The sequence below is a fragment of the Lagenorhynchus albirostris genome, chromosome 2 (assembly GCF_949774975.1).
Source record: "Lagenorhynchus albirostris chromosome 2, mLagAlb1.1, whole genome shotgun sequence".
Taxonomy (NCBI): Eukaryota; Metazoa; Chordata; class Mammalia; order Artiodactyla; family Delphinidae; genus Lagenorhynchus; species Lagenorhynchus albirostris.
Window position 1 is genome coordinate 161,212,287 of NC_083096.1, and position 23,510 is coordinate 161,235,796.

Consider the following 23,510-nt stretch of genomic DNA (forward strand, 5'->3'; position numbering starts at 1 on the left):
CATCCCCTCCCCTGACCAATGCCTTGCCCTCCCCCCACCAGGCTTCCTCCCCTCCCTCCGTACCCCGGTTTACTGGCCAGGGATAGAGCAGGGGCTGAGCAATCCGATCTTACTTTTCTACTCATTGTGTGGCCTCAGGCAAGCCCCTTATCCTCTGTGAGCCTCAGTCACCCCATCTGTAAGTGGAGAATGATAATACCTCTTCTTCACGGAGTTGGGGGGAGAATAAATGGGCTCATGTAGGAAAATGTTCAGAATAGAAACCAGAGTTGGCCCAGACCCTGCTCTCCACCCATGTCTCCCTCTCGGGCTCGGTGCCCTGGCCCTGCCCTTGTGCCCCACAGCCTTCAGGAGCGCCCAGACCTGGCGCTGAGTGAGGAGGCCGTGGAGGGCATCGCTGCCGGCATCGAGGCAGCCCTCTTCGACCTGACACAAGCCACCGACGGCCGCTACAAGAACAAGTACCGCAGCCTGCTGTTCAACCTGCGGGACCCCAGGAACCCGGTGAGTGGGGCTCTGGGCTAGGCTGGGTCCCCCTCAGAGGTGGGAAGCCCTGGCAGGATGTTGGGTGGGGCTCTCCAAGCGGTGTGGTGCAGCCCCTGCCCCTGCAGGACCTGTTTCTCAAAGTGGTTCACGGAGATGTCAGCCCCCACGGCCTGGTGCGGATGAGCTCGGTCCAGCTGGCCCCCCAAGAGCTGGCCCGCTGGCGGGACCAGGAGGAAAAGAGGGTGAGCTGTTGGGTCAAGTCAGGACATGGAGAAGGGGTTTGGGGAGGGGGAGGCCCGAGGATGGAGCGGGAGAGACAGACAAAGAGTGAGGAGGAAGGTGATGAGACAGGGGAGCACAGGACAGACAGAAACAGAAATGAGGGAACAGAAAGATCGGGCAGACAGGGAGAGAGTCAGAGAGACTCTCCCCACCAAAAAAGAAGGGAAAAGAGGCAGAAATGAAGGGGGTTGGAGATGGAGAGCTCAGTAGAGAGGTGACACCAACGGGGGTGTTGTCTTCCACTTGCTTTTCTATGGAGCTGGGCTGGGGGGGTGGGGGGACTGGGGATGTTGGCGCAGAGTCTGGAATCCAGGATTGTCATCCGCCATCCATGGGGCACAGACCCAGTGTGATGACCCTGCTCCAGTCCAGCCCCAGAAGTTCCAGAAAAGGCTGGAAGTCTTCCTAGTGCCCCAGGCTGAGCGAGGAACCCCACAGCCTCCAGCAGTTCACAGATACACCCCCATACACCCAGGGGGAACTGCACAGGGGCAGGGGAGGTGTGGGCACTGAGCCAGCTTCAGGAGATGCTTGCATAATGTTTGTTGGTGCCCCAGTGAGAAAGGGACTGACCGAGGGAGCAGGGCCTGTGGTATGGGCTAGGGCAATAAGGCCCTTATTCTGACAGACACTGGGCTGGTTAGAATTAATAACTGGAATCCGTTAGGAGCATCTGTCCACTCTGAGCTTCTGTCTGGGCACTGTGGGCGACCAGGACCAGCTATGTAAATTGTGGAGCCAGTGCAGAATGAAAATGCGGGTGCTTTGTTCAACGATTAAGAATTTCAGGGACTTCCCAGTGGTTAAGACTCTGTGCTTCCACTGCAGGGGGCACTTGTTCGATTCCTGGTCGGGGAACTAAAATCTCTCATGCGGGCAGCGCGGCCAAGAAAAAAAAAAAAAAAAATTTCAAGATGATGGCAGTATTTAGCATGGGGCCCTTCTAGGCACAGGGCCCTGGGCTACTGCATGGAGCCCATGCCCGCAAAGCCAACCCTGCTGGGAGGACAGGGCTTCTGTCCTCCCGGGGTTGTTAGAAAGAAAGAGACAGGCTTTCAGGAATCGTTTCAGGTAGGATGACACTGATCAGCAATAAGAATCACAAGTAGCGTTTACTGTGAGCCAGGCTCCAGGCTAAACACTCAACATAAGCTGTTTAATATGATGCTCTTAATTTCATTTCTAGAGAACAGATCAACTAAGGCTTAGAGCAATGAAGGGCTTGCCCAGGGCCACACCATCTTGTGGGCCTTTATTAATGACAGCTGGTGCTCTAGCGCCTGTGCTCTTTCGACTACCCCACACTCTTCCCAGGGCAGAGGGTGGGTGGGATACAGTCGGGCAGATTTGACTCGTGCGAGAAGGCGAAGTTCAAGAAGGCTTCCTGGGGGAGGCCGGGTTTGAGTTGGAGGGTGAATGAGTGGAAAATGGAGAAGTAAGGCGGATGGTGGGGGGTCTCCAGGTGAGGGACTGGCAGAAGCAGAGACGTGGAGGAAGGGAAAGGGCTGGCATGGAAGGGGCCACAGCGGAGGGGCTTCAAGGGAGCACTTGGGCTCTTGGTGGCCAAAGTCCTCCAACCCTGGCTGAGCTGGGGCTGCTCCGCCCCTCAGAGCCTGGAGATCATTGCGCAGCTGCAGAAGGAGCCGTGCAGCCTCCCGGCCTCCAAACTGACCCACAAGGGGGAAGTCGAGATCCTGCGGGACATGGACCAGACGCTGACCCTGGAGGATCTGGTGGTAAGTGGGAGCCTGACGTGGTGCCAGGCAGGGCCTGTGCCCTCGGATCCCACCCCTCACCTCACCAGCTGTGTGGCCTTGGGCAAGTCATCTGACTACGCTGAGGCCCACGGTCTTCATCGTAGATAGGGGCATGACGGTGGCCGCACAGGGTCTGGGTGAGCACGGGGTGAGACAAACGCCGGCACCGGGCCTGTCCGCACCTTCTCAGCGCTGCTGCCCCTCCTTTTGGCCTAACCTCAAGGCACCTCGTGTGAGTAGTAGTGAGTCCTGTCTCCACAGTTCCCCCCAACCTCAGGCATTCCGACCAGATCCCAGGTTGGGAAGCAGGAGGGACACGCTGTTTGAGGCAGCGACTTTTCGGATGTAAGGAGCAGACTTGCTCTATTCAGCAGAAGGACTTAGGGATGCGCCGGCAGGGCACCACCTGGAGTCCAGAGCAGCCTGTGCGGAGTGTCCTTTTCTTTGTGGGGGACCTGCCCCATCCTCCTGTCCATCCTGCTTCTTCCTCCCCCTTGGCCCCTCCTCCTTGCACATGGCTCAACAGGATGGCTCAGCAGCCCTCGAATCAGTGAACCCATCCCCTCAGCCTCCTGCAGCCAATCAGAGCGCCCCCTTGGCTCACTTCAGTCGCTCTCAGGAGAAGGCTGCTCCGGCTTTGGTTGGGCGTCCCGTGGGTCAGATGTTCACCCCGGTCTAATCAGCTGTGTGTCCGGGATGGGGGAGCGCAGGGTCCCTTGAGCCACGTTCGTTCGCTGGGGAAATGGCAGTGACCTTGACCGACAAAAATCCCTGCTGTCCCTCACCAGTATCCAGGCCAACAAGCAGACCTCCTGGCTGTGCGGAGAGGAGCCCTAAGAGGGCGTGGCTGCTCCCCAACCCAAACCAACCTGTATTCCCTGAGTAAATTGAATGTAAATATAGGGGGAGGAGCCAGAGAGAGAGGGAAGAGAGAGCGGGCGGCAGAGTAGGGGAGGGGAAGATAACACAGAATAGCAACATTTCCTCCGACTGAACACCTACTATGTGCCACTTTTACAAACAACGCCTCATTCAAACCTCACGATATAACCTACGAGATGGGTGATGCCTGTTTCTGGGTGAGGCACCTGAAACCGTTTGCCCAAGGTCACTTAGTTGGCAGTGGGGGAGACTGGAACCCAGGCTCTCTGACTCCAAAGCCTGTGCCTTGTCACTGCTCTGGAGGTGGTTTTAAGGCAAGAGTGAAAGTTTCAAGATCTTTTCAAATCTTCCTGAAGCAATCAATGTTTGTTGTGTGTTTAAAGCTGTTTCTATTACGAGGAAGAAAGGGTGATTTGGCATTGGGCTTCAAGGTTCTTAAAAACGCTCATTCTCCCCAGTTCTGTCGTCTGCTTCTGAGAACTCGTCCTAAGGAGATAATTGAAAGTCTAGAAAAATACTTTCAGCATAAGGATGTCCTCAGTGTTATCTGTTACAGTGAAAGCCTGGGAACTACCTGATTGTCTAGCAGCAGAGTTGATGCGTACACTCCAGCCCACCCCATCAGTGCAATGTCTACAGGGACGGTATAACACGGCAGATACCTTTGCTGTGCTTCATGGACACATGAACCACAAAAGGACCCCCGAAACTCTGTGTATAGATAAACTATTATAAAGGAACACCCGGAGTAGCAACGGTTGTTTCTAAGTGGTGGGACAAGGGGGGATTTTTTTTTTTAATTTTCAAATTTTCTATATTTTCTAAATTTTCTGTAACAAGTTCACGATACCTTTGTAATTAAAGAATATATTATTTAGAAAAATAAAACCACAGCCCTGAGGGCCCCCTACTCATGGAGGGCTGCTGACCTCCCCAGCCGCCTTCCCGGCCCACCCCTCTCTCCTCCTTTGCCTCCCAGGAACCCATGGTGTCCATAGACTGCGGCCCACTGGCCCTGCCTGCCACGTCGAGGGGCACCACGGAGCAGCACGAGGACACCACAGAGCAGCACAAGCACCACTTCCTAGACCCCAGCTGCCGCATCTGCATGGGTGGGAGGGAGACCCAGGAGGGGCACAGGGGTGGTGGGTAGGCTGGGGCTGAGTGTGGGGTTCAGCGGCAACAGGGATTCATGGCTTGGGGAGAAGGTGGTGGGGCGGGGGTACCTGTGTTCCAGGTCACCTCAAAAAGGACCTGGTTCAAACTCCGTTTCTAATGCCCTGGGCTGGCTTCAGCCTAGCTGCCGGCCCCCTTTTCAGCTCCTGCCTCTGCTCTTTGCAGACTGGAAGCCCTTGTATGAGCGGCCAGCCTCCTTCATAGCCACCAGGAGGATGGGGGATGATGCTTTCCAGAGAGCCCCAAGCCTGGTCCCTATGTCCTCTGCAGAGATGCCCCAAACCAAGGAGAAGCCTCCCACGGAGCCCAAGGACAGGTATGGGGCAGTGGGCAAGGAGGTGGGCAACTGGCAGGGTGGGTGGGGGAGGCCACCTGCTAGGGCAGCAGACACAGGCTGGGTTTTTCCATATGGCCTTAGGCAAATCCTGCCTCTTGTGTGGGCCTCGGTTTCCCCATCTGTGCAATGGAACTAATCATCCCTGCCTACTGGTCTCTACCACATAAGGCCATGTTTGGACCAGTGTTCCAGCACCCACAGTGGAGACACAGGACCTTCTCCAAAAACTAAGTAGCTGCCGGGGAAGCCCTGGTGACCTGTTCATCTGGCCCTGTTCTCTCTGTCCCTCCCTCTAGGCTCCAGATGCCTGCTGGGTCCACAAAAGCCCTGCCCAGCCAGCCGCCCTGGGAGGGGTCTCTGGACATGTTCTCCATTAAGCAGTTCCGGGTCAAGGCCCAGCTGGTCTCGGGGCACAGCTTTTGTCTCATCCGGGTACTCCTGCCCAGCTCGCCGAAGACTCCCTTGCACACTGACCAGCCCAGTCAGCTACACACACCCCCGTTCATTCATTCACCCACTCACTCCTTCTGAAACAAGTCTTTGGCTCCCTCTCTGTGCTTGGCCCTGTGCTAGGCTAAATGCAGCCCCACTCGTGCAGAGACACATGGGCAAAGGACTCCCTATAACCCAAGGCATAAAGCAGGAAGGACCCAGGAAAAGGGTCTGGTGCATCCTGGCCCAGAGTAGGGTTTTAGGAGTTATTGTTGAGTGAGTGAACGATCAGCCAAGTGTTGGATGAGGGTAGGGGGTTAGAGGAGGGCGTGAGGGGCTCCTGAGAAGTGGAGGAGATTGGCCAGGACAGGCTGTAGGCCTCCAGGGGTAGTTAGGGCTTTCCAGCAGCCACTGGGGCTCCTGATACACTGCCTGTCAATCCTCTTGGCCACAGGCTGTGGCTTCCGGGTAGCCAGTATTGAGTCTGCCTAAAGTGGGCGGGAAGCTGGGAGGCTGACTGGCCTCGTACCTGTCCCCAGGCCCTGCCCCAGGTGATCCGCTCTGCAGGCTGCATCCCCCCCAGTGCTGTCTGGGACTTTCTGGCCAGCATCTGCCCAGCCGAGGCCAAGGTAACCACCCACCCTTGGGCACCACCTCTCCTCCTAGCACCATATCCCCAGCCCTGAGCTTTCTTTCACTCCAGCTCTGGAGCAGAGGCCTGGTTTAAGATATCCGGGTCCAGTTCCCACTGTGACTGCAGACTCACTGTGTGACCCTGGGCAAGTCCCTCTGTTTCCACCTCTGGAAAATGGGGCCACCCTTCCTCACAGGGTTCTCAGAGGTTCAGATGAGACCAGGGGTGTTCACAGGAGCAGAGAATGACTGTTCCTAAACCTGCTCTTCTTCCTGCAACCTCAGGACATCTGCGTGGTCAGACTGTGCCCACAGGGCTCTCGGGACACCCAAAATTGCCACCTGCTTTATTCCTACCTCAACAACAAGCAGTGCCACGGCCTGGCAGCTGTGGAACAGGTGGGGGTGGTCCTGCTGCCCCTGCCTGCCTTCCAGCCCCTGCCCTCCAGGCTGCGCCCTCTTGGAGGCCCAGGTGAGTGCCCAATGCCCATCCCAGGCCCTGTCTCCCCTCACTTGGTGACCAGACAGACGTTGTAGACACAGTCACCCCTGTCTCCATGGAGGCAGACACATCTCAGAAGGGAACTTCTGAGATGGGCAAACGTGAGAACAAAAACAAGAAGAGCTCAGACTTGTATATTGTTTACTATGTGCCAGGCACCATTCTGAAAGCTTCACTTATATTAATTCAGTTAGTCCTCAAAATAACCCCTTCAGGATGGTGCTGTTAATTTTTTCACTTCATAGATGAGGAAACTGAGGTAGGGAGAAAGCAAGTGTCCAGAGTCACAGCCAGTCAGTAGCAGAAACTGGCCTGCTAACCAACACACATACAGTCTCTCCAATCAGGCACCTTGATGAGAAACTCACCAGTCACATTTGACCGCAGCATAGCAGAAGAGGCAGGAACCACCAACTGGCTGAAATTAGGACCTACATAAAAGAGGAAGGAGAGATGTTTTCACCACAGCTATCCTGGGCCAAGCTTGGCTTTTGTGCCTGGATAGCCTCCAGGGTGTGGATCCAGGAAAGCATGGGAGGGGGCTGGAGGGGGTATCAAGGGGAAGACTGTACCTGTTGCTGAGTAGTGTTTGATCTTTCTGGGCTGCCTGTCCTGGGGACAGTGTGGTAGAATGAATCATACAGCCTTGAGATTAAACCATCCATGCCCCAGTCTCAGCCAGGTGAACCCTTTCACACACTGTGAGAGCAAATCTTACACCCTCCTACTTAACTTTCCTAGCATCTCATGGGCCCCATCTCACTACTGGAAAGCTCTTCTTGGGGTCTAACCTCCAGACCTCTTGCCACAGCCAGAATGCAGCTTCTGGGGGCTGTGAGTTCTCTCCGTCCAAGCCTTTGGTCTCTTTCCTCCTCTTTCTCCAGGCCTGGAAGCCACTCACGCAAGCCTGTTGCTGGCTGTGCTGCTCCCCAAGGCAGGGCTTCTGGCCACAGCAGAGTTCAGCCCCTTGTGGGGGAAGGTTCGCAAAATGCTCTCCTTCAACAGAAAAGCAGAGATGAGATGCCACCAGCCAGAGGCCACAGGGCCAGCCGTGGCCCTGAAGGGATCCCCTCCCCCGGTGGGTGCCCTGCAGCAAGGCCAGGGCAAAGGCAGCCTGGCCCCAAGGGGAATCTGTGCTTGGCAGAGGACTGCCAGAGGCAGGGGGAGACTGTGGGGAGAGCCTGAGACCTGGCAGGGTCCTGGGCGAGGGCAACGGCGTCCAAACCCAGGCTGGCACCAGTCCTGGCATCCCTATTCAGCTTCACCAGCTGGCCATGACCAGCACCTCCACCGGGCTTCCTGTCCCCGCCAAGCCCTGCTTCAGCATCTCAAATCCCTGGTGGCCATGAGCCAGCAGTTCCAAGACTCACTGAGGTCCCTAGGCCAGGAGCAACTTCCCCGACCTCCTGCCCAGCCTCCTGCAGCCGCTGGGATTCTTGGCCTCCTCTGCCAGTCCCCTGCAGCTCCAGAGCCCCCTGGCCCATCCCTTGACTCCTCTTTGGGGTCTACAGATGGAGCCGGCTCTGAGTGTCCCCTTCCTGCAGAGACCTGACCCTCATTACCCACCAAAAGAGGGGCTTTAATTCCCTAACCAGTGCTGAACCCTGAGGTGCTCCAGAAAGAGCAACAGGGGCAGAGGAAGGGGATGGTTAGCTGTTTGAATTTCCTGTTCTGCAGTTTGCTTGGTGTTAATTTTTGGTTTAATAAAGAATTTGGCAAAGTTGAGACTGCATCTGCTGGCTGGACAGGAGGGACCCTGGGCCTGGCCACGTGTGGGTTGACGTGGGTGTGTCTGGGAGTTTCTGTGCACAGATATAGCAGAGCTAAAGTGTTAGGGATGGGGGGGCAGCCTTGTCAGCTGCTTGTCTGAGGTCCTTAACCATCAGTGTGTGCCAGGGTTCAGCTGTTGCCATGGTGGGCTCTGGAAGCATTTTGCAAGTATTTTGAACTGGGTGGAAGAAGTGATGGGAGAGAAGGCAGCACTAGGTTGGGGGGAGAGAGAAAAACGAGGCTTTTGAAGGGGCATAGACACTTAGAGATTGTTAGAGAGGAAAAGGAGAGCAAGTTGCAATGGATTTAAAATTTTTCAGTTACCAAGACTTTTTGAGAGATTTAAATTTAAATCTAAATTTAAATTTAGATTAAATTTGAGGATTTAAAATTTTTCAGTTACCAAGACTTTTTGAGAGTTGGGGGTTGCCGCCGTAATCCCTACGCGTCTCTGTGTGTATCTGAGGGTCGCTGTGTGTGTGCATGCCTGTGACCATATGTCTGTGTGGGTCTCTGTTGAGGAAGTTGGGAGGTCCAAATAGGATGTCTCCTCTCTGTTCCTCTTGCCAGCTCCTGGGGACTGATACTGGAGAAAGCCAAGGGCCTTGGCCTGGTGGGTGGGGGTGGACATTCAGGATGGGGTTGGAGGCTGGTGTTACAGGGCAGGATGGTGCTGCTTTGCCTGGGGCCTGGAGTGAGCTCTTAACAGCAGCTACAATTGGAAGGCATCTCCGTGTGTGTGTACCTCCGGAGAGCTGAGTCTAGGCATTGCCATGGGAACTTAACTGTCTCCTCACTACCTAACCCAGGGTCCAGAAGCAGGGCCTGGCTTGGAGGACAGAACTTGTGGCAGGACCCCACCGTTCACCCCTGCCCCGGCCTGAAGGGGTGTATCTCTTCCCACCCCTTCTCTGAAGTCTACCCATGTACCAGCCTCGCCCTGGGCTGGGAAAGATGGGGCAATAGTTGGGGGAGTCCCACTTCTCTGCCCCATGAGCTGTGCTGCTGCCCTACCCGCGGCCGACAGCAGAGGGGGCCCTAGGCCTTGGGATGGAGGTCGGGGCTGGCAGGACTGGAGGCCAAGCTGGAGGCGGGGCGAAGTGTGGGAATTTAGCCGTAGGGATTGGGCGCGTGTGTGTGTGTATGGGGTGGGGTGCCGGGGGTGGGACAAGGAGGGGGGACTGGGCAGGTGAACCGCGGGTGGGGGGAAGCTCCGAGGGCCTTGTGAGGGCCTCAGTGCTATATGCAAATTACCCAAATTACCCTGCAACCTGCCGCTTGACTCAAGTCGGCAGCAACTTGGGTCATTTTCTTAACACAGGGCAGTTGGGGGACGGCTATGCGCCCTCTCCCTCCAAGCCCAGGACTTCCTCCCAGGGAGACGGGAGACCGTTTGCTGCCTTCCCGAGCACTCAGGGGAAAAAAAGCTCCGTACTCTGGGCTGGGACTTCCTTTCGGAGCGTCAGTTTTCCCCTCTGTAGATGGGAGTGATCGTGCGGCCCTCTGGCACCTCGCCCCGCAGAGAAGGCTATAGGTGAACCCCGAAATCCTCAGCCTGCTTCGAGGATGGGGGCTGGACAGCATGACCTCCACCCACCTTTTGGCGCTAGTCCGCAAGCCTCTTGCCTTTCTTTTGGCAGAGGAGGCCAGGAGCGCGGATTAGGCGAGCTGTTGCTAGGGGGCGTGACCGGAGGTTGCTGGGCTCGGGGTGCTAAGCAACGCTGGGCGGGGCTCACGTTGCTGGGCCGGAGTAGGCGTATCAGGGGACCCGAAGAGCCAGCTAAGCTTCCCTAGGTTTTAATGGAAGGCGGCCGTCGACGCTGCTCTCCCCGCGACTTTCTGCGGGCTTCACCTTCCCCTGGGCAGGACGCCGTCTCGGAGGGTCCTTCCGGTCATACCCTCCGAGACTCCGTTATCCTCTGGGCTGTGGAGCGAGGAACCCTGGGTCTTTGTGCACGTGTCTACGCGTTTGCTAGTGCGGTAGTGGGAGGGAGGGTCGCTTTTGGGTTTCCATAGCAACCGATCCAGTGTCACCCCATTGCTCCCAAAGGTTTGAGCGGTTGCGTGTGTAAATTTACATATATCTGCATGTCATTAACATAGAGGCGGAGCCGGAACTTGTTTGGGCAACTATCCCTGGACAGTTCCGTTTGCTTCTCTCTCATCCCGCCTGATGGGCATGTGGGCCGCGCATGCGTGAGTGTTTTGCTTATTAATGTTCCCAGATTTGGGGTGGGCGGGTGAACTGTAATAGTGACCACCTGTTCCCAGGCCCCGCAGTCACCTCATAGAGCTGTTTGGATGAATCCACGTACCCTTGACCAAAGACCCAGTCCCACCGGGCAATGCCAGGCCTGGTTGGAATCCCAGGTATGCCCTTTCTTGTCTGTGTGGCCTTGGGCAAGTTTAGTTGTCCTCTCTATGGCTCAGTTTCCTTCTCTGTGGATAGGGATACTAATCCCTAACTCACCAAGTTATGTGAGGGTTCAATGGGATGCCACTTTTATATGCATTTCTTGCTGCTCTTGGCATACAGTATCCACTTAGTGGTAGCTCTCTGCCTCCCTCCATGGAGCCCAGCTCCTCTCAGGCCCCAGCCAAAGCAAACTGACTTCTTTGCAGCTCATGTCATGACAACTAAACACCCGGAAGAACTTCCAGATGTCAGGGCAGACTGGGTTCGAGGCACAGGATGAGGACTATTAGTTTGTCTGTCTTTCTTAGATGCTGGAGGCCAGGTTGGTGAGAAACACGGACACCACCCCACCATCACCACCACTACCACACACACCTTTACACCCTTGCATTTCTGTCTCAAAACGGCAGCAGCGTTTTGGAAACAGCGGCCAACTGTTTCCAGAAACCTTGCATTTCTGTCTCAAAACGGCAGCAGGGAGGTTGAGAGACTTAAGAACCAGAGCTAAGGTGATCGAGAAAGTACTCTCCAGGACTGAGATGTCTGGGATGGAGCAGGGTCCAGCAGGAGGCTAAGGTCAGAAACTTTGCTTGAAGAGCCATTTATCTGAGCCTTTACCAGAGAGAACTGGGGGACCCTGGGGCCACTCCTTTGCCCTTTCTGGTCCTCAGGGTCCCCATTGTGGACAACTGGGACTCCTCTGCTGTGATTTGGGGTGGAGGGCTCAGTATGGAGAACCCTCTCACTGCTGCAGCTCTGTAGCAGTGCCATGGAGGAAGTGAGTTTTCTGTTGGGGCAGAGGCTGCGAGGTACCCTACCCCTTGAGCGTGGCTGGGATGGAGCAGTAGATATCCTGGAAGTTCTTGTTCTTACTTTGACTCTAATTGTTCCAGATAGCCTCTTCAAAAGCTGGGAAGTCCTGCTTCCAGGACTTCCAGGACTTGGTCTAACTTTACCTTCCTGCTCTGGCAGAAGCTCCTTCTCTCCCTCATTTTTGCTGGTGTCTCTGTAACCTTAACAGCCTTGACTGCTAGGGTCAGAGGGGAGGCAGAGCAGGTGTTAAAGGAGGAGAATCAGTTCCACTCTGTGTTGGTCTCTTAGTTCTCAGTTAGGTTCAGATAATTAAAATAAATGAGATTGGCTCCTATCCTGGGTAGAGGAAGGTTATTGGTGATGAAGAGGGAGTATAGAAGCTGGATTCCGATTGGTTGGTTGGCTTCCTGGAGGAGGTAGAATTACCTGGGGGTCATACCCTGCCGTTGTCACTCTGACACTATGCAGGACTACTGTCTGCCGGCGGATGGCAGTGAGCCACTTCCTTCCCTCGTAGCCACCTGTGCTCCACAGGTAAGGATTCTAGGGACAGGCTGAGAGCCTGGCAGTGCCCAGTTGGCCTGCTTGTGTCCCGCTCTGGGGGCCAATTAAGTCTCCATCTCTAGCCGCGCCGATTAACAGTTAATAAGGCAGCAAACACCTGCAGCTATGGAGGCGAATTAAGAGCAACAGTCGGCATAATACACAACCCGATAAGTGAGCAATTAACAACCGGAGAAAGATTAATAGAAGCAATTACATCCTACTCGGGGCTCTGTAAATACGACTGTCAATGGCTGACGGATTCAGTGCAGTGTCTCCTGGCCCCGCCCCAGGCTGCAGCCTCTGCAGGGAGGGAGTCAGGCCAGCCAGCCTGTGGATTCAGGACCACAGAGTCATATATACATGGGAAATGTGCATATACACAAATGTAGACGTACATAGACAGACATGGTCACAGAGATAGTCCACAAAGTGCAGTCACACAGATACACACATCCTGTACTGTCACCCACACTCACATTCACACAACACAGAGCTACACATTGGTCATTCGGAAATACACACCGACATACACAGGAAAATACCCACAGTGTCATAAACAGACACTTCCCTGTTTTAGACAGAGCCACACAGACAACCAGACACACAGTGACACTCACATATACGATTTGGATATATAGACACACAGCTCCATACTCCTAGGGTCCCAGATGCATATGGCATCTGTCCTCCTTTGATGCCCACCTTGCAAAGGGTCGTGCATAGTGGGTGAGAGCTGCAGCTGGGCATTGGTTTGAGAGTACTGGAGTGCGGGTAGGAAGGGACAGAATATTTGTGAACATGTACGCAAGCATGTCTGTGTGCATGTAAGTCTAAGCATGTATGTCCTGGCAAGAGTATGTTTTACCGATGTATGGGCATGTTCCTGTGTGTAAGCACGCATGTGTCTATACGTCTGAGTGCCTGTGTTAGTGTCTGCGTGTCGTGATGTGTGCATGGGAACGGGTACGTGTGCTTGTGTGCAGCGTATCTGTGACTACACACGTGGGTTTCCAGTTCACGTGTGATGCTATGTCAGTGCCCAGGTCTGGGTAACTGTGTGACGGTACCTCAAAGTGGCTTTATGTGTGTCCTGTCTCTGTGCTGGGGCAGATGAGGGAATTCTCTATGGGATGCTTCTCCGGGGAACCTGGGACTTCTGCTGACCCCAGGGTCTACCTCCAGGGATCGAGGCTCAGAGACTGTCAAACATCCTCTAGGACTCCTTGGTTTTCCTCACAGGGACTTCCAGCCCCTCTAGTGGGACTCAGCACCATTGGGCCTCACCCAGGTAGGAGGAGAGAAATGAGAACAGTTTCTAAAGGAATGGACTTGGAGGTTAATTTTTCCTGGTTGAAAGCCAAGTCAGGAGTTCACTGAGAATGCTCACCGTCCTCTCAAGGCCACAGCTCCAGTCCCCACCGGGCCCTTCTCACTCCAGCCTCCACCTTGGAGCTTCCCATGGAAAACCCCCAGACCCAAGACTCATGCACTTAGCTCCCAGCCTGGGACATACGCCATCATACACAGAAACCCCAGACCACAAGGATACAGTCATGCAGACACACAAACATAGACAGTCATGAATATAAACACATAAAATTCTACTCACAGTCACACCCAGACCTATCTGCCCACGCACAGTCTCACCTCACACACAAAATCACTCACACGGGCTCCCACGCAGCGATGCCCACACACACCTGCACTCCCACGTGCCCACACTCCCATCCCTCTCTGAGATGAGCCTAGTGCCAAGCCCGAGGGCCCAGAGGGTCGTCCTGAGACAGGTCCCCCCACTTCCCCCAACACTAGTCTGGCCAGACGGCGGAGGCCTCCAGGCCCCAGGAGAATTCTCCCTCACTGCTAACCCGCCGGCTGACAGGCGGGCACATTGAGGCCTGGCTCTGCCAGAGGGGGGCATGGTGTAAATAAGGGGGTAATGAGGCTCACCAACATCCCCCATCCCCCGCCCGAGACCCAGCTGCGGCCTGCCCCAGGGCCTCTCACTGTTGGGCAGGGAGGAGCTTCTGAGCAGAGACACACATTTACACGGAGCCACCCACACAGACGCAGACCTCCACAGGACACAAAAGGACCCAGACACACGCAGTGCCTGGCGCTCCCCCTTTAGCAGCCCGTCAGTGGCACCTCCTCCCAAGGCATGAGCCACTCGCCAAAGCCAGGGCTGACCTTGCAGATCGCCTGGTGAGGCCCCTCACTCCCCCTCGGCCTCCCACCATATAATGAAAGCAGACAGGAAACAGATCTGAGGGCCCCCAAAGCCAAAACATCTGCCTGTCAGTCTCTCCTTTTGTCAGTCAGTCGAGCCTTCTGTTTGACTTTTATTCATTCAGTCTTTGTTTTTCACTTGTTCATTTGTTCACTCACTCATTCAACCAATAAGGACGTTAAACAAATCATTACTTTCAGGCTAATAACCTGGCTGCCCTCCTGGCCTCCTGGCCTCCTGGCCTGGGGATGCAATTGCTGGGAAGGGAGAAAAGGTGGGTCTGGGCTCTGAGGGAGAAGGGGAAAGAGTGGAAAGGGTATCCCCCATCCCCTACTTCTTCAGTCTCTAAAAGTGAAAAAAAAGGTGTTTCTTCTGCAGCTGGAAGGAAAAAAGCCAAGTCCGAGGATAATAGATAATAATGGCTAACACTTACAGGCTCTTACTCTGTGCCAGGCACCGTTCTAAGTGCTTTACATGAATTAACTCAGTTCATCCTCATTACAACTCTATGAAGCAGTTACTATTATTAACCCCACTTAGGGGCACAGGGAGGTTAAGTAACTTGCCCAAGGTCAAACAGCTTGTCAGAGCCACCCCAACTGTTTGAAGAGCCTAGGGCAGAGTACAAAAGGAGGCCTCTAGCCCTCTACCCGGTTCCCTTCTCTCCCATCCCTGGGCTCCCTCTGGCTGCACGAGGGGCCTTGTGTGCATGCCTGTTGATGCCCCGACACTCGAGACCCTGCTTGCCACACTCCTGGCAAAGAGCCACCCTTCTGCCACCCTGCAAGCTTGAGGAGAAAGGACGTGGGAGAGGCCACCAGGCCCTGGTGGCCAGTTTAGGGCTGTTTGGAGAGGGAATTCCAGGATCCTGGGTCGGAGTATAGTTTAGAAGGGGGCTGGAGCTCCAGGTGGGCACAGCCCTGTGGCACTGTGGACCTTCAAATTCTTCACCCCATGCAGAAGAGGGCCAAAGTGGGGTCCTCTAAAGTGGGGGGTCCAGGGCAAAGGCCTTGGTTGCCCAGGTCTGAAAATATTGGAGCTAGTAAATGGCAGATCCAGCATACGATCCCAGGCTCTCTGGTTAGAGTCAGCTCTTAACTGACTGATGGGGGCTGAGGGGGGCAGTGGGCTGGTGGGATGGGCAGAGGTTGCTAAATTTTTACTTCTCCATCCCCACTCCCAACCCTGCCCTGACCAAATTCAGGCCGTCCCCCCCATGGGAATGCTCTGTGCCCAGCTCCATCTGGGCGTCAGGGGCTCCCAAGGATGACTTGATTCTCAGTCTTGTTGCCCCTCCCATCCCATTCTCACTGACATCCCCACCCCTCCTGCAGCAGGGATTAGGGAAGGAGTGGAGGCTTCTGGGATTGAATGGGTACCAGTAACACCAACACATCCAGCTCCTTGCCTCTGTTTCCCTGGCCCCAGGATTCCTGCTGGTCTCCAGAGGCTTTTTCACATAATTACCCAGGCTAGGAATTTCAATCTCTGGTGCCAGCCAGGTCCTTGTTATGCAAATATAGGCAAATGAGATGCAAACGGAGCAGTCCCAGATTAACAGAGAAATCCCCAGCAGCTGGAGGAGTCGCCATGAAGTCAGCTCACTGGAGCTTCCCCGAGCTCCCCTCATCCAGTCTCTGTCCACCTGGATGTGTCTGGTCCCTCCCATCCTCGACGCCACTCTTTCACCCCCCTCAGGAGCTATCTGCTCAGACACAGAGAGGGTCTGGACAAGAGGGGACACCAGGGCCCAGGCCCCCCACGACCTTTCCATCTGAGGTCTCTGCCCTCTCCCCACTCTTAAGACATCCAGGCAGGGGTGGAGGTTGGGGGGGGTGAGTGGGGCTCAGAGAGAGGGAGAACTCTGTCTTGCCCCTGCAGAAGAGAGAATTCACACACACACACACACACACACACACAGGCATGCAGAGTTGAGTGCGAGAGTCACCCTTAAGATGTACACACGTATGCACTATTCAGACACAGGTGTCACGCACACCACCACACAAATCTGGCCAAGCTCCCCACCCTTTCTTTCCCCAGCACACCAGAAATTAAGCCAGAGACATCAACAGGCTGTGGTAGGAGGGCAGGCTCTGTCCCCATTCCTGGGGCCTGCAGGTTAGATGCTAGTGCCGGTAGAAGGAGCCTGGGTCTGCATGAAGACAGAAGGAAGTAGAAGATCCTGCCCAGGGCACGTCCCTGGGAAGGAGGCTGGGTGTGTGTGGAAGTCTCAGCAGGAGCACTGCCCACCTGAACCCCCGGAGACAGGGTTGAGGCTGGTGTCTATACCATCAGGCGCTGCCTGGGGGAACCTGGCCCGCTGGCTGGTTCAACCAGCCCAGGCCCAACTTCTAAAAATAAGAGTCAAGAATCTAAGCTCCTGGTTGGTTCTGCAGGAGCCTGTTGCCTTGGCAACCCCTTCTCAGAGGCTTCCCTCCCGGCTGCCCCGTTTGGCTGCTGGTCTCTGTGCCAGTCCCCTCTGCTGGCCCCTCTGTCCCGTCCTCCTGGGGAGGGAGGTGGGGTGGTAGGGCTGGGGCTGGAATAGCCTGGGGGCCCTTGGGGGCTCCAGCTGAGCACAGTGGCCTGAGCGTGAGCCCTGTCTGGGGCTGACCGTGTCGGAGGCTGTCTGACTGTGGATATGCGGCTGTGTGTGCGACAGGACCCGCATCTGACAGCCTACATCAGGCTGTGCCTCTGTGTATCTCTGCCTGTGCTGTCTGTGACTCTCAGAGTCCCTGTGGACGACTGTGCCCTCTCTCTGTGGATCCTGGTCCATGTGTGTGGCCGTGTGTATCTGAGTCATGAGGGAAGGCCTAGCCTTGGCCTTTCTGTGCCTGCCCCCGCCCACGGCCCCCCTCCATGCGGGCTTCCCCTTAACCCTGCCCACCCCCATGTTCTGGTGCAGCAGGCTGGGCACACACAGGGGCACAGGGGTGCCCGGCATGAGCCAGAGGTCAGGTGGCGACTGGGCCAAGGTCAGCTTCTTCCAGGGTCTGCAGCCGAATATTGACTAAGCCCCAAATCTGCCCCTTTGGGAGAATGGGGGAGAAAGCCCCTCCTGAAATCGTGCGATCTAAATCTGAGTGCCTGCATGTGCGCGCTACAGTCACGGTCAGAGGCAGAGCCTCCCCTCCCCCACCCTGCCTCCCCTCTCCCATTAATCACCGAGTCCTGTCAAATCTCCTCATGATCACTGCCCCAGCCTGCCCGTCCTCTCTTCCTCTCTGTCACCACCGCCCAGCCCAGGCCAGCCCCCTCTCTCACCCAGATGGTGCAACAGACTCTGAATGGCTCCCCCCAGTTCCTGGCCTCATCCTGTCTCCCATGCCCCATTCTGTGGCCACAACAACACTCTTTCTAAAACACAACTTGGATCTTGTTATGTTACAGCCCCTGCAGAGGACCTTCCACTTTATTCTCACAGCAAAGCGCTAGCTCCTCAACCCGGTCTAGGTCTCTGCTCACTGACTGGGTTTACCTGTTGCCCCTTCACTCAGCTACACAGCTACTAAGAGTTGCCAGAAGAGGTAAGGATCTCTCTTTCCTCTGTGCTTTTGCACATAATGTTTCCTAGCCTGGGACCAATCCTCCCTCCTTTTTTTTTTTCAAGAGGAAGACAAAATATATATTTCTTATTATAAATCACAATTTCACACAAACCAAAAGAGTTTATAAAAACACATGAGATAACCCCCACATCCCTTTTATACCTTCTTAAGTGGCAGTTTGACTGACACAAAGATCTAACTACTTCACAGCATATAAAAATAAGAAGCGGGGCTTCCCTGGTGGCGCAGTGGTTGAGAGTCCGCCTGCCGATGCAGGGGACACGGGTTCGTGCCCCGGTCTGGGAAGATCCCACATGCCGCAGAGCGGCTGGGCCCGTGAGCCATGGCCGCTGAGCCTGCGCGTCTGGAGCCTGTGCTCCGCAATGGGAGAGGCCACAACAGTGAGAGGCCCGCGTACCGCAAAAAAAAAAAAAAAAAAAAAAGAAGCAAAGCTAGATATAGACTATACCTCATGACCAATGTTTGAGCATCCTATCTTTCTTAGAAATTACCCAGATATCCAAAATTATACTTACCATTTATACTAGCCAATCCTCCCTCCTTTGGATAAACTTTCACATTCTGAGACTCAGCATAGGCATCACCTCCAGCAGGAAGCCTTCCCTGACTGCCCAGGCTGGGTTAGGAGCCTCTGTGTTCTCATGACATCCTGGGCTGCCCCCTTCCTCCCCTGCACACACACTGCACATATTTCTAATGACTTTTCCCCAAAAATTTTGTAGAAGATTTAGAAGAAACAAAAAAGTATTAATTGAAACAAAAAAAAATCACCGATAATCCTCTCTTCAGATTTAACTCTCTGTTTATTTCCTTCCAGACTTTCTTTAAATGAATTGATTGAATATTTTCGTTATAATATTTTCGTTATAAAATTAAGAATATCCTATATGTACAGTTTCTTTTCCTGCTTTGTTTCACTCATCATTATATAATGAGCTTTTCCCCAGGTTATTAAAAATTCTTCAAGAACATGACTTTTAATGTTTGTATAATATTCTTATATATGGATATATCATAAGTTATTTAACCAACCCTCTATTGCTAGACATTTATGGTGGTTGTGACTTTTCACGGTTATAAATAATGGCAATAAGCATCCTTATGCATGGTTCTTTTTCAACATCTTTGGTTACTTCTTGGATTGAGTTCCTAAAAGTAGATTAAGAGCACCAAGGGGTCTGTCTGTTTTAAAAGCTCCTGACACCATAGCCCGATGGCCTTTACCCTTCCATCAATGGAGGCTGAGAGCGCCCCAGATTTCAGTTCTCATCAACACTGGTGCTATCTTTAAAAACAACTATTCATTTCAATAGGTAAAACTACATCATATTGTTTTAATTTGCATGTCTTTGATTACTGGTGAGGATAAAGCTTTTGTATCTCCTCTTTTGTGTCATGCACAGATCACAGTGAGCTATAATTATATTTTTACATCCTGCCTCTCCCTCACCAACCTCAGCTCTTGAGGGCAGAGCCTGTTTGGGTCCAATTCTCTGTATCAGGAGCAGGGACAGAGGAGGTGTTCCCAGTGTACTGGATGGATTTCACTGAAGACTCTGTCTTCAGCCTGAACTTTGATGTTGGGAAGACCTGGAGTCAAGCTTTAGCTCGGAGGATTGAATTTGGGCAAATTACTCACCTCTCTGGGCCTCAGTTTCCACATATGATAAGTGGGTCTGAGTGAGGGTTAAACACGATGAAGAGTGTGAAGAGGCATATAAAGGGCTGTGAGGTATTGTCTGAGGTCTGCTCATGTTTATGTACACGGGGCCGAGGGAGGAAGGAATGTGTGGCAATGGCCAACTCCCCCTTCCCAGAGACAAGATGGTGCCCAGATGCCTCTTGGTCCAGAGGTGGGCAGGGAGCTCAGAGCACAGAGTCCAGGTAAGACGGGGAAGGCTTGTGGCAACCGTCAGGCCTGAGTTCAAGTTCAGCTGACTCAAGGACGTTTGTGTCCTTGTGTAAGTCCCAGAGGGGAATTGCTGGCTCTGTTCACATCTGGCAGGGTTTCTGTGTTGTGAGCTGTTACCCACACCATTGCCTGGTATGGTTTAATCACCATCACCAGAGAGGGAGAGCACCTCTGCCCTGGTGGCATAGCATCTCTTTCTGAGATCGGCCCTCTGCCACATGGAGTGTCTTAGAGACAAGCCCTCACTGGGGGCACCCTCACCCATTCTGGCTCAGGAAACATTCCAAGACAGACACACACAATTTCTCTGAACATTACCAGCCTAATGATACTGTCATTTGAGGTCTGGAAATGAGGAGAAATCAGCTTTTTCTCAGTAATTAATGTGAATGATGGGCCTTGAGATGGAGTGGCAACCCCCCAAAGTGAGAACCAAGCTCTCAGAAAAGTCAGCCAGGTATCCCCCTGCCTCCAGGAAGGTCTGCGTATCCATCCCTGGCGTCTGTTTGGTCTCCCTTGGATGGGCCAAGGCCCCCCGCCCCTTTCCCTTTGTCATTCCTTTAGGGATCACTTTAGTGGTTGAGCTCTGATGGTCAGGAAGTTCCTCCTTGAGTCTGCCCACAGTCCTTCCTGCTGCAATTCAGTTTACTGTGCCATTGCCCTCCTGAGAACTGCCTTTTTTGGGGGTGGGTATCCTTGGGTTAGTAGGGGCTGTCTTTATCTCATGTGTTAAAAGCAGAGGTGAAAACACCTGGGTAAGAGTGGACTGAAGTGAGGTACTCCAGGCTTTGTAAGGATGGAGGGATGGGGGCAGGGCTTGGCTCTAGCAGACAGAGGGCTAAAAGCCGACCCAGCTTTCCTTTCTAAGTGAAGTATCACCAGATTCATGAATATTTCTCTGGGGCCCCCGCCTCAGCTTCCCTACCACCCTCAGGGGAAAATGTTTTTCTCCCATCCCTTTGTCTTCTTCATTTGTTCACTTTTGGTGCTGAGGAAGGAGACACGGAGTAAATCAGCTCCAGGCCCTGCCCGTGAGCAGCTCTGAGTCCAGTGGGACAAGCAGATGCTGGTGCTAACAGCTCTGAAACAGAGTTTACGGTGTCACAGAAGGAGGTTACAAAGGGAGCCCAAAGGAGAGAAGAACTGATGCTTTCTGGAGGAATCTGGGAGGTAGAGGAAGGGTCCTGGAAAGATTCACTGAGAAGTCCAGGCAGAAGGAATGGCACGGTCAGAGCCTGGGAGGTGAGAGAGAGGCTGGTACGATCAGAAAATGGGGTCTAGATCCTGGGACATGGGGTGGAGGCAGGAAGAAAGGGAAAGCTGGGGGGTCTACAGGGGTCAGATGGTAAAGGGCAGTGAATGCTGAGGTAAGGAGTTTGAACTTTATCCCGAGAGCGCTGGGGAGCCAGTGGGGGTTTAAGCAAAGGAGGAATATGGTTGAATTTGTTCTTCACTTCACTTGGGGAAAATACTGTCAGAGGCTGAGGGACAAGACTAATAGCTACTGTCACATGTCTGTGGTCCTGAACAAAGGCAGTGGGTTCCAGAGATGTTAAGAGGGGAGATCAGATGGGACCCCACAGCAGCTGTGGGTGAGATGGTAGTTGCTGGTGGTCCAAGGTCAGGAAGCCAAGATGAGTCTCAGCACAGTCTCCTCCTCCTCCCCTGAGCCCCCAGTGGCTCCCTAAGCCTCCAGGAGAATGTTTCAGTCCCTTGGAATGGCATTCCCAGTCTGACCCTACCTACCTCTGTGGCCTCAGCTCCTCCCACCCACTGTGCTCTGGCCCGACTGGTTTCTCCATTAGTCATGAGCTCACATCACCCACTCCAGCATCCAAGCCTTCGCTCATGTTAATTAGTGTCCCCCCCACCCCCCGCCCCATGTCTCCCCTCCTCCCTGCCTCCCCAAACCCTCCCCACCTCCTCAGTGAAGGAGGCCCTGTCTGCCTCAGCTCCCCTCTGTCCCCACTGCCCACTTTCCCTCCTTTCCTCTATAACTGTCACTTAGCAAAGGCCTGGGCAGACCATGTCATCAGCACAAAGTTGTTCAAAGAAAGATCCTTAAAGGAGAACTGTAGTCTTGGGCTCAGGTCAGGGCTAAGAGCCAGCTCCCATCCTGCAGGGGCTCTGATGGGGCCAGGCCTGCTGAGCAGTCTTGTCTGCAGCTATCTCGCCTTGGCCAGTGGAGATGTCCAATGGAATTGCTGTTATTGCTTCAAATTAGGCACCAATTTTCCCGTGTAATTGTTTGCTAATTGACATGAAATTCTAATATAATTAGTTGGGCCCCTTATCGGGGAGCCTGGGGAGCCAGAGGCAGTGGGGGGCCACTGGAGCAGGGAGGGTCTAGGAGGCTGGGGAAATGTGTCTGAGAGAGGAGGCCCTGAGCTGCCATCAGGGCTGAGACAAGGAAAGGTAGAGACTGCAGAATCTCACAGTTGAAAGAGCCTTTGGAGACGCCAGCACTTGCTACCTATCTTTCAGATGGGGAAACTGAGGACAGGTAGAGGGAGGAACGTCCTGGGAGCTGGTGGCAGAGCTGGACCAGATATCTGGGTCACCTGTCTACAGTGACCACAGCTGTGGCCTGACTACGGGTCCTTATGACATGGCCTGTGGCTGTCTGGCCTCTGTTTCCAAGTAAAGGTGCCCCTTTGAGAGGGAGGAGGGGAAAGTGGGAGAGGTCGTGGGTACCAGACCCCTTCTGAGTAGGAAATGCAGTAGGTAGAAAGCCTAGGAAGGATGTCAAATGGTTAAAGTTGGAGGAGAAATGGGGGCAGACAAGAGGCTCTGAGCCTCTCCCTGAGGAATGACTTCGGTGTGGAGAGGAAGATGGGGAGGCTAGAAAGCCCAGCTTTTCTCCCTCCTCACTTGCCGGCAGATACCACACACACCCCCATGCCCCACCCCAGGCTTTTTGCCTCTTCCATCGCTCTGGAAAGGGTCTGGCAAAGGTGCGGGAGCCAGCTCGTCCAGCTTATGAGAGCCCATTGTAAATGTTTCGGACTTTTGCCAACCAGTTGACTTCATGTTAGTAGTTGAAATTGACCATCACGGGAGGCTTTACACCATGGAAATTGACAAATGCTACAAATCAAGGCTACACCTCCCTACTCCCTACCCAGAGCCCGTTAAACAGTTACCAGCACACCACTGAAACCATCTGAAATGTGATGCAAGAGCGTCAGAGATTCTAATCATGTTAGGGCTGGAGGGTCTCTACAGATCCCAACACAAGGGAAAACTGAGGCTCGGGAGCCACCCAAGACTTCGTCTGTGGCCCCCCAGACTCTCAGTCCAGGCTCCCCTACTCCCCAGGACCAATACCATCTGGGAGGGCTGCAGAGTTGCTTGAGGATTCAGCCTCAAGGGAGAGGAAGGAAGCACTAAAGGTGGACAGGCTGGGTCTGATGGCCAGGATGGGGCAGACGGAGCCCAGGGGACCACAGGAGGTCATGTCGAAAGGGGCTCCTGTCAACAGCCCAGCTTGTTTCCCTGGCTCTCTCCCAGGCAGCAGGGTAATTTGGCAAGAGAGGAGAGGCTGTGGGCCCAGGCAGGACTGGGAGGAGGGGCAGCTAGTACCCAGGACCATTCTGGGGATGCCATTTTAGTCACCTTGTCCCCACGCCCACTCTCTACCCCTAGCAGCCGGTCTCTCCAAAATTGACTCTCACGCCTCAGGTTGCTCTCCATTCTCCTCCCTGCAGTGTATCCTTAATCTCTCCTACTGCATTAGCTCCCAAGGTTCCATTCTCTCTAATCCC

General features: G+C 54.1%; 1 protein-coding gene across 1 annotated transcript in view; it reads left to right on the forward strand.

The window, feature by feature from the left end:
* The window catches only part of SPOCD1 (SPOC domain containing 1), a 28,488-nt gene extending 20,319 nt beyond the window's left edge, over window positions 1-8,169 (forward strand). The window contains 9 exon segments of the mRNA XM_060141951.1: window positions 345-504; window positions 612-728; window positions 2,379-2,504; window positions 4,387-4,519; window positions 4,749-4,900; window positions 5,203-5,352; window positions 5,892-5,981; window positions 6,271-6,457; window positions 7,372-8,169. Coding sequence (XP_059997934.1) covers window positions 345-504; window positions 612-728; window positions 2,379-2,504; window positions 4,387-4,519; window positions 4,749-4,900; window positions 5,203-5,352; window positions 5,892-5,981; window positions 6,271-6,457; window positions 7,372-8,039 — 1,783 coding nt within the window. The 3' untranslated portion in view covers window positions 8,040-8,169.
* The last annotated feature ends 15,341 nt before the right edge of the window (window positions 8,170-23,510 follow it).